Below are 10,900 nucleotides of genomic sequence, written 5' to 3' on the forward strand. Positions count from 1 at the left end.
GCCTGTGCCAGCTTCAATGGGAACTGCTGCCTTTGGAACACCACGGTTGACGTCAAGGCGTGTCCGGGCGGGTACTACGTGTATCACTTAACCAAGCCAAGTGTTTGTTTCCACGCGTACTGTGGGCGTAAGTAACCACTGAGATTGCTCTTCTTGAAATGCCCCGGTGATGCACAGGAGGTTGTTGGGGCTCTGAGCAATCTGATCTAGTTGATGATGTCCCTGCTTGTTGTGGGGGTGTTGGACTGGATGACCTCTAGAGGTCCCTTCCAGCCCAAACCATTCTGTGAGTCCATGACTCTATATCCCTGAGAGAGGTGGTCACTGGTTTCTGGCTTTCTCGCCCGGAGGCAGGGCGGTGCGGTGCGGGTGGTTGCCTGTCCGTCTGAGATCGATTAGGCAGTTCCACCTCCATGAATACCAGCCTTTGCTCAGCTAGTGGAAATCTTTTGTAGCTGACTTGGCCACAGTGATTTAATGCTCTCCGTGGCCCCTGCGGTTTGTCTTGGCATGCTACCAAAGCCAGAATTTGCATCTCTGACTTACAGTAATTAAACCAGATTGTTTCTTATCAGCTTCAGTGGTTCAGCTTTCCTAATGTGGGCCAGGTCTATAACTGATGGGCTAGACACAGGGCGTGAAGCTGATGGTACCAATACAGCATTCTCGTTGCCTGAACAGTGATTTGTGCTGACAGCACGCTTGTCATGCCCTAGATTTTTACGACATCTGTGATGTGGTGGATTGCCAGGGCTCCTGCCTGGACACCGGTGACTGCACGTGTTCCCCAGGGACGACACTGGGACCTGATGGACAGACGTGTCTTGGTAAGGGTAGAAGTAACTTGTGTCAGTTACTGATGCTTTCCTTCCCCTTTTTCGTTGTGTCTTAATCTTTTGTCCTACAAAGCAGTACAAAAAAGGAAAAGTCTTCTGAGAGGAGTTTTTCGCCCTTGCTGCCTAGAACAGGTCTTTGACTCTGTAAGCAGTTCCTGATCTCTCCCTGTGGGATGAGGTGTGACATCCTGTGACTGAATACATTCTGGTGTCCCTGGAGTTACGCATGTACAGGGGCAAGATTTGTTTTCTGCCTCGTCCAGCTGCTGAAGGCAGCAGCTTTGCTGTCAGCAACAGAGTCTCTTTGCGAGATCGCAGCGCAGTCTCATTGGTATTCAGGAGCAGCGATGCATCTCATCTGAGATTTCCTCTCACTCGTTCTGTTGAATGTCTCTTTCCTCCAAGAAAACTTTCGCTGGCTGACGTAGGGGCTACATGTTAAGCTTCACCATGCTTGCTGCCTTTGTGGGGACGTTGTCCAGGGCCTGGGGCTTGAGGAGAACTGAAGTCGCAGCACAGCCGCGGTGGTTTTTGGCAGGGTGACAAGGTGGTATCTGAATACCATTGACGCAGCCTAGCGTGACCAGGAGGGGGGGAGAGGGCTGTAAGAGCAGAGTGGGGAAGGTGGGCTGCAGAGATTTGGGAGGGAATCCCCATGGAACCTCTGAGAAGAGGATGGCCGTGGTTGTGTGTGTGGGATGTAGAGCCCCTGGATGACGAGGTCTTCAGAGGAAGATGGTCCGTGGGGGCAGTGTGAGGATCTGGGAAGGGGTGGCTGTTGGGGAGCTGCAGATCTGCACCGATGGATAGGAAGATGTGATGTAGAGGGAGGAGGGGGTGCTAATGTTCAGGGGAAGTGGGATTTCACCTTTGTCTTTGTGACTTGATTTGGTGGAGGTGTTGAAAGCAGAGGTGGTCCGGGAGGGTGCGTGGCAGGTTAGTTTCTTCCATACAGACTACAGCTGACAAAGCAGGTGTGTCTGATTTCTTTCGTTGCACTCCTTGTGTCTGTGGGCATCAGGGTAGGGGCCGCAGTCATTGCAATCTGTGGAGAGAGCAGCCTGGCTTTGTTGCAGCCTCAGGCTTGCCCACGCCGATTCTGCAGAAGGGTTTTGCTTAAGCTGCTGCTCCACATCTCTGCAGCTGAGAGGCTGACTTAGCTCTCTCAGCTAATTAAAAGCATTTATTGGCCGGTTCTGTGCAAGACTTCCAGTCACAGAAGTGCCCTTGACAAGCCCCAGCACTCAATAAATGTGTGGCAGGCTCACAGGAAAGGATTTCCTGCAGCAGGGAGGCGTACAGGAGCCCGGAGCCAGTCTGTGTGTGCTGCAGCTGCCTTCAACTCCTCACAGCCAGGCTGGGCAGAATATCTGCACTGCTGCTTCTCTTTGTGGTAACCAGATGGCACATCTCAGCTATAATAATCATACTGGTTTACCTACCCACAGCCTCGCTCGTTGTACAGCTCACTCATCTTCCTAATGATTTTCTCTTGTGCCACATAATTGTGCAGTCACATCTCTGAGAGCAACTGTGCCGGCCTTCCGGAGAAACCGAGCAAGTCTGTAGTAGTCTTTCCTGTGCCTTTCCTGTGTGGAGAATATTATTCCTTTCCCAGCTCCCCCTAAAAGGGGGGCTGAAGATGCTGCAGTAACATAAGTAGCTCTGTTGAACCTCCCTGTGCTAGTCTGACTTCTCTACATTGTATGCTTTGAGTCTCAGTGTAGAACTGCTGATCCTCAGTTATATTTTCATTTGGAAGCTTACTTAGGTGTTAGCTTAGGTCTTAGGCTTTCTGTCATGGATCCATCAACTCAGTGCGTTGTTTCTGAGCTCTCGAATACCTGGTTCAGTATAGTTCTAAGCCATGGTTAAAATCAGCTCAGCAACAAAACCAACCAGTGTCCCAGAAGTGCTGGTTGACACTGGTGTGGAAGAGCAGGGGCACATCTGCTGTGTGTCACAGAAAACTTGCAGGACTGTCAAGGTGAATTTGCTGGGTACAGCCCTTGATCATGCCAGGCTCTAGGACATTCTAACCACACCACCATGCCTTTGCCAGTAGCCGTTTTCCTCCTCACCTTCTGCTTTTAAGCAGCTTTAGTTTTATTGCTAGAAGGGACTGTGTGGAGCTTGTCACAAGTGTGCAAAGGGAAGTGTCCCGTGTCTCCTGGACGTGCCTCCTGCCTCCCAAAGCAGGGCACCAGCCCTTTCTTTGGCTAAAAATACTCAGTTCGCATCACTTGTGGACGGAGACGCCACCAGCAGCTGCAAGCTGCGGGTACTGCGTGTGCGTGGGACCACTTACACCGAAGAGAGTTTGTATCTGACCTGTCTCTTAAAGTGGTATTTTCCTTTGTTCTTGGTTTTAAGTTTCTGACTTGGAGTAAATGGTAACTTCCGAACTGTTTTGGTGAAACCCCACACGAGCCTTTATTGATAACCTCAACCTTCTGGCCTGCCTAAGAGAAATTGTTAAGTTTTATGCCTCAGCAACAGCAATGACTGTCCTTTCCTCTCTATTTGATTCAGTTTTTGTATGCAGAGATTAAATCAGGTTGAAGAATGAGAATCTCGGAGAATAAAGTACCTTTCAAAAAAAAAATAAAATAAAGCAGACAGACGAAGGAACTTTAGCCTTTAAAAGAGAAAATTAGGAGGAGTTTTCAGAGCTTTACTAAGAGATTCAAAAGCATCTGCTATGCTTTTTCCTTAATAAATACCCTCAGCACCCTGGAGGGCTCTAATCTGGAGCTCGAATGCAGCCAGCACAGAAACGTGACACAGGTACTGTTCACGAATATATTGCTTAGGTTTTAAAAACACATTCCAGGCCTATTACAAGGTTATTCTGCAACCTTTATTCAGAGTCTGCTCCAGAAAGCGTGGGATGCCAGCTCAGGCACTTCTCTTTCTTCCGAGCTGGAAAGGTCGGAGCCCCGGCTCCGCGGAAGGCTGCAGAGGAGCAGAGCAGGGAGGGCTGTCGTGGGGCAGTGAGGAGCTGAGTCCCTGGGGGGAGAAGGTCCGAACTGAGCTCTTCATCTCACCTTCAGTCCAGGGTGTCCAAGCAGGTAATGGTTGGGAGCAGCAGAGCTGGGGCAAGAAGACTAAATGCTGAAATTTCTCACGACACTGCTTTTCTATGGAAAGCTTCATGGGGTTCATTAAAATGTTTTGGTTTGATTTCAGCTTTGTTTCTGTGTTTACAGCTGGGTTTCGTTCTCGTGCCTTTATCTCAAAGCAAGAGGTGAATCATTTAAAGTTGCTGTAGCTTTTACCAGGCAGTGAAGTTGACTCCATTTTTACATCTTTGAGTGAAGGATTGTTTAGGATGAGAAGATAAAGGAAAACATAAAGTCCTCAGCGTGTAGAAGCAGTCTGGAAATTTCCTAATGGGACTGTGTCCATCTTCACTCCGCAGTGGCTGCTCTATGCTTCTGGTCTTTTCCTCCAGATCTGCTTCATTCCTGAGGTAGCCACAGCATGGCAAAACACTCTGCTGCTCTCAGGGATCTCTGCCGTTTGGCAGGACTATTCGTCTCCATTGCCCTGGTCTGGGTCCTAAGGCCAGGAAAGCCAGTCCACGGTCTGGCCACAGCTCCCCGCAGCCCCTTTTTGCCAGCCACGTGTTTACCGGGGCACATGTTATCACAGTGGCTTGTTTATTTATTTATTTCCCCCCGCTCAGATGAAAACGAATGCGAACAGAACAACGGAGGCTGCAGTGAATTTTGTGTTAACCTGAAGAACTCCTACCGCTGTGAGTGTGGGATCGGGCGCACGCTGGGAAGCGACGGGAAAACCTGTGAAGGTGAGATTCCAGCTATCGCAGCCGGCTGGAAACGATCCAAATTGCTCCCCTTCCCTTGCAGCGCTGGTTCTCTCTTGGCTCTCTGCAGCTGGGATTAAATGTCACTCGTATCACTTCTGTGCTTGCCAGTGGGGTTGTTACTGAAATATCCTTCTAATCAAGCAGAGAGGAGTCTCCTTGTTATTCTCCCTGCCTTGTTTGTTTCTGTCAGGGAATTTGCTCGTATTTATCTCTGTGGGGGCAGAGGCAGCAGGGGATCCGGAAGACGGGATGCCTAGACAGAGTTAGTCATTGCAGGAGATGCTGGGATTTGGCTCTGGAGGGTTGTGTGGGGGCAGATTTAACAGTGCTGGGTTTTGACAGCCAGCGTGAAGTAGCGAGTAATGTCATGACATTAGACTAGAGCATGAGGACCCTGTAGCCTCCCAGGATGGAGATTGAGGGGAGGAGGTGCCAGCCTGTAAACAGAAGCTAGGTTTGAGATTAGGGCTGCCTTTCGACGGCTGGATTTTCGGAAATGGTTGCTTGTGGGCTCTGCTGTGTGCAGCTGCTACAGTTACTTCCCAGTGGTGGCGTAGCCAGGTTGAAAACCCGTGATGAGTTTAGACTGGTGGCTTAGCAGGGCATTAGAGACCGAGTTGTAGTTTTGGACCGTTGTCACTGGCAACATACAACATTTTTGAGCAGGAATATGGAAACCCAGCAAGAATTGATGCGTGCCTGATGTTTTCTGTGGTCGGCTGTGAAGAGCGCTGTGCCGCTGCAGAGGCAAAGCTACTGTCCCTTCACCCATGCTGTGGGACCTCAGACAGCTACAGCTGTGCCTCACTTTTGAGCTACCTGATTGCCAGAATATGTCTTCAGCCTGCATGAAACCTTATGTTGGCTGCTGTGTGGCAAACACTGTGGTGCAGGGAGAGAGAGGGATGGCTGCTGTATTTTTGGGCTGAACTCTAGCCTTCTTTATGGTTCACCGACAGCTGATGTCCCTGTTTTTTCCCTCTTGGATACCAAAGCACATTTTCATAGAATCCTAGACTGGCCCAGGCTGGAAGGGACCTTAGAGATCATCTAGTCCAACCTCCCTGTCATGGGCAGGGACGCCTCTCAACTAGATCAGGCTACTCAAGGCTCCGTCCAACCTGGCCTTGAACACCTCCAATTTATTCCAAAGTCTTGCCGCCCTCGTACTGAAGAATTTCTTCCCAAGGTCCAATCTAAATCTATTCTTCTTCAACTTAAACCCCTTTCCCCTTGTCCTATCGCTGGACACTCTTGTCAAAAGTCCCTCCCCAGCCTTCCTGTAGGTTCCCTTCAGGTACTGGAAGGCAGCTCTTAGGACCCCCCGAAGTCTTCTCTTTTCAAGACTAAACAACCCCAGCTCCTGCAGCCTGTCCTCATAGCAGAGCTGCTCCAGCCCCTGAATCATCTTTGTATTTTATCTCACTTCTGTGAAAATCTCCTCTCTGTGCTCCTCTTTCCCTTGGGAAAGCTGCTGAGCAGAGTGATCCTTACAGACTTGTTAAGAAGTGTGGGGCCAAAAAGTGCTCTGTGGGCTTTGTCCCTTTGCATTCAGCACTGAGCTGGTGCGGTGTTACGTAAACCTGTGAGCTGTGCTACGTGGCAGGTTTTTATTCCTCTTCTGACAGGGCTGGAATAGTTTGTGCTTGGAAAGTTGTTTGTTTCTGCTGCTCCCAAAGTTTGATTTTAGGGCCTTCATATATAATTTCCCCTTCCATGAGACGGATGGTGTTTTTCGGAAGTTTAACACTGCTGCTGGGGACTTTTGCAGTCTTGTTAGTGAGTTTTATTTCTAAAGATGTGGCCTTGGCTTTGTGAGCCACCTCACAACTGTTGTTAATGAGAACAAATACAAAGGATTTAGCTTGATTACATTAACTGGTGAGGCTGAGTAGCATTAAGAGTATCTAAGAACTTCAATTATATTGCTTTACCCATTGCCTTGATTCATGTGGGAGTGTTCAGGCAGTTTTTTTCCATACAAGGCGTAGGACTGAGTATGGGATTTCCATTCTTTTCTGTACATCTCATTTGAAAACCACCCAGTCATTTCTGGTGGCAGGCACAGGGAGAAATACCCTATTTATGATTTGTTTATATTATATGTTCTACTGAGAAGATTTAGCAGTATTCATCCCAAAGGGTAAAAACAACAAAAAAAGAGGCAGTGAAGGTTATTTAAAAGAAAATAAAAATCATTATATTCTGTTATGTTCTTTATAATAGAAAGCCAACAAGAACTGCAAGTTTCCTTACTTGTAGATTTTCAGATCTTCAGAATGTATTTCAGTGATTTTCCTGCTGCCTTTTTGAAGTAAGAAACAATATAGAAACGTAGTTTAAGAGGATGTCTCAGAAGTTATAAAGGGCCAAGCTGAAGATTGCCCAGTCAGCCTTAGGGGACCGGTTAGCTCAGTCAGTTGAGCAGAGCGCTGAGAACGCCAAGGTCGCGAGTTCAATTCCCGTTCGGTCCCCATGTGTTGCCTCATCTACTCGAGAGGTGGCATCCCTGGCGGCAGGGAGGCTGGATTAAAATGATCTCTAAGGTCCCTTCCAGCTTAGGCCGTTCTGTGATTCTTACATGTGTTGGTTATAGCACGTGATTTCATTTGATAAGTTTTTTTCACAGAATTCCTTGTCGACTTGATGGTGAAACGATAAACATAGGAAATTATAGAGTTAAAAAGAAGTTTCCAGGTGCCACGCAGCTGCTCGAGGAGCAGGGTGTGCTGATTTTCCATTCTTTTACAGAAATCGAAGGCTGTCACAATAACAACGGAGGCTGCAGCCATACCTGTGTTGAAGTGGAAGACACGTACCAATGTGAGTGTCCGAGGGGACTGGTTCTGTCAGAAGACAACCGCACTTGCCAAGGTAGGTTAATGAAGTCTCCCTGACAGCTTCTGTCCCCTGGATGCCAGAAGTAGATCTGAAGGAACTTTTCTTGGGTTTTGTTGTATTCTCTTAGTCTGTCCTTTCCAATTTGGTTGATGGAGCTTTGTCATTAATGACAGATCATCCAAAACTGAGAGCCTGGAGGTGTGACTCTTTTTACTGGGCAGGAGAACAGAGACACAGGACCCAACTGGGTGCATCTTGCATCACAGATGGTTTTGGAAGTGTTCACTTACAGTTAATATTGCTTACCGTGTCCCATGGCATTGCTCTGCTTTAGCTATGAATACCTTTGACAAATTTATGCTGTTAGAACAGAAAGTTTCCAGGCTTCAAACAGGGATTTAAAAATTTCAGCTCAAGTGTTTCAGTCCCTCCGAGAATAAGCTTGAAGAGAGAGACAGACCTCTTTTTGCCCAAGTGTCTCTGTCAGCATTCCAATAAGCATCTTGAAGCAGTTGTGATACCAATACCGTCCCGTCGACAGGTGCCCAAGACAGCATCTGAAAATTGACTGTTACTTCTGCTGCATAGAGGCAAGGATAACATCATCCTTGGAAGACCTTCCATCTGACCTTTACTCCGTTCCCGTACGCAGAGAATCCTTCTTTACAGCTCACACCCATAGCATGCACTTGAAATAAATGTGTTGCCTGTTTTGGGTTGCAAGATCCAAGTGAGAGTTCCGTTTCAAATACATCCAGGCTACCAGGGGTCAATTTAGCTCTTGCAGCGCTGAGTTTGAGGAGCAGAGGATCATGGCAAGAAGTTCCTGAGGATGTTGAGAGTTAAGCAGAGTCTGTAGCTCCTCATGCAGTGACTTCCTACAGTCCAGGACTTGCACCCAGGATTTTTCTGGGTATCACCCATGGCTAGCTGAGCTCTTGAGATGCTGAAAGCATTGAGTAGCCCGTGTGTCTTTCAGAGAAGATGTCTGCTATGATCCACTGCTGAAGGGATGTTCAGTCAAAGCTGTGTGTTGAGGAGAGCCCTGTGGGCATGCAAAAGGCAGAGGTAATGCTCTCTGGTGGGCTTCAGCTGACTTGCTTCACTGCTCCTCAGACCTGTCAGGCTCTGCACAAAGGTGCAGAAGATATGCTGCTGCCCTGGTAGAGACAGACCTCATAGCTCTCCACTCATCTTCAGCCTTGGTGGGCCCATGAAGAACCTGTGTAGTTGTCTTCAGACATTTCCATGGGAATTTGCTAATGGCCTGGACTCAGGCCACAGCTGAGACAGGATCTGTAATGCAGTCAGAGGGAGCCTGTCGTGGGCTGATTCACTCAGGCTTTAGATAATACGAATGGGCTGGTGTTACCTGGTGTTCTCGGAATCTCTTGTAGTCTGATGGATTACAAAATGCTCAGACTTCAATTAGAGGAACAGATCTAGGCTTCAGGGTACACCTCAGGAGGTTGGAATGATTTCTGCTTGATGAAACTGCTGTATTTAAAGCTTTTTAGAAATCCAGGGCACTGTTTTCAGGGGTGAGCACTGCACAGTTGGGATTCACTAGTGCTCCAGCAGAGCCAGGTAGGAAGGAGGAGATGGGGCTTTCCATGAGCTGTGATTATACTTATTCATGGATACAAGCCAGAAAAGAGCAGCGTTCTTCAATCCTGGCTCCCCGAGGCAACCCCAGCAGGGTTAGAAGGCCACGCACATCTCAGCTAGTGTTTCTCCTTCTTCTGAGGCTGCTAATGAGAGCAGCAGCACTGTCGGGTGCCAAGCCTGGAGCTCGGGATACGGCGTCTCATAAAGTGAGATTGCTTGTTCTTTTGCATTTCATGAATTTATGACCCCACACGGTGGTCTGCAATTTTGAGCAGATACGATAGAATATGTTTGGAACTGTACCACACAATTTTTTATGACATCTAATCAGGTTTATAGCGGCATGATTAACAGTGCAGGGCGGGCACAGTTGCCTGAAGCAATTGGATCTGCAGCTTGTCAAGCCTCCTCTGCGCTGTCTTTACATTCAGAACAAACGTTAATAACCTTCCACAGAAATCACAGTCTTGGCTACAACTTTTCCCAGAAACTTGGAATTTTGGAGACCGTCCTCTGCCCAATCCTTGTGTGCAGCTAAGCAGGGTGCGATGGGGTGAGGTGTTGGTGTTGGCAGCAGTGGCTTGGGGTTCTGCAGCACCAGAGAGCCTGTTCTGCTGAGCAGTCTGTGCCAAAAGTTGTCCTCTATTCCAAGCAGCTGTACTCTGAAAGGCCGAGGAGGGAGCCGCAGGCTGGGCAAGGAGCGTGGTGCCGACAACATCGGGCAACAAAGTGAGTGTTGGACCCACCACAGAAGCTTCCTGCCAGAGTCAGGGCACTTGCAGGCGTTGGTGCAAAGTTTAAAGCGGTAATGAGGAGGCTTTCCCAGTTCATACAGGCGCTGCTCTGCAGTATGAAGATGAAGAACTGCAATGTTAGACTGGCAAAGACTGGGTGAGGCTCTTGGGAGCCTCTCAGGCTGGGGTGAGCCCAGGGCAGGGATGCAAGAGACGGACGCTGACAGCGAGTCAGGAGAGCACAGCTCTTTGAACAGGTGCAAGAAGTTGTGAGTAAAAGCGGATTCCTTGGCACGCAGGAGAACTCATTTCTCTTGGGCACCTCCATCCTGGCAGGGCCTCACCGCTTGCCCTGGAATAACATGTCTGCGTACAGCGACAAGACTCTGGCAGGTTCTTTGCAGCTCGCCCTGTGAGGCTGTTGCTCTCTTGGGAGAACCAGAGCTGCTCAGAGCTGAATCACGCTGATGCACGCCGTCAATCTGCTTGCAGCACCGCTGTTAAATTGGGAGAGCTGAAATGCTGTGCTCGGGATTGAGCACTGCTTTGTGTGGGAATGTCTAGGGTGGCTTGGATTACTCAGCAATTGTTGGTGTAAGGAGTTTCCCAGAGCGTTTTCCCAAATAACCATGAGTTGGCTTGGATCACAAGGGGGATCTGCTCACGGGTTTTATTCACTCATTTCTGTGCCCGAGTGGTGAAGTGCACCCAGACAACTGCTGTAACACCAGAGCGGAGGTTAAATGGGGGTCTCCTCTTCCTGCCCCTTTGTGCCAAACAAAGATATTTAGAAATGGAGATAGAATCAAATTGGGCCTGACCTTTGGACAGCTGTGGCTGGGATCCAAAGCGCCTTGTCCTGCATTGCACCTTTATGAGCGCGTTACGTTTTCTTATTCATCAAGGAGTTACTAGAACAGCGAAACTTTAAATCCAAATTGAGCCTGTCAGTTCTCCAAAGGATGTTCATCTCTGCATTGCACTCTCTTCTCAAGAAAAAAAAAAAAAAAAAAAAAAAACAAAAAACCCTTTTTCTCCTTTTGCGGTTT

The 10,900-nt window shown here is 48.4% G+C and overlaps 1 protein-coding gene across 1 annotated transcript in view; it reads left to right on the forward strand.

The window, feature by feature from the left end:
- Positions 1-10,900, forward strand: part of OIT3 (oncoprotein induced transcript 3) — an 18,812-nt gene that overhangs the window by 266 nt on the left and 7,646 nt on the right. Inside the window, 4 exon segments of the mRNA XM_009874013.1 lie at positions 1-127; positions 717-827; positions 4,525-4,647; positions 7,420-7,542. The exon segment at positions 1-127 is cut by the window's left edge and continues 30 nt beyond it. Coding sequence (XP_009872315.1) covers positions 1-127; positions 717-827; positions 4,525-4,647; positions 7,420-7,542 — 484 coding nt within the window.

This window comes from Apaloderma vittatum, unplaced genomic scaffold, assembly GCF_000703405.1.
Source record: "Apaloderma vittatum isolate BGI_N311 unplaced genomic scaffold, ASM70340v1 scaffold21607, whole genome shotgun sequence".
Lineage (NCBI taxonomy): Eukaryota > Metazoa > Chordata > Aves > Trogoniformes > Trogonidae > Apaloderma > Apaloderma vittatum.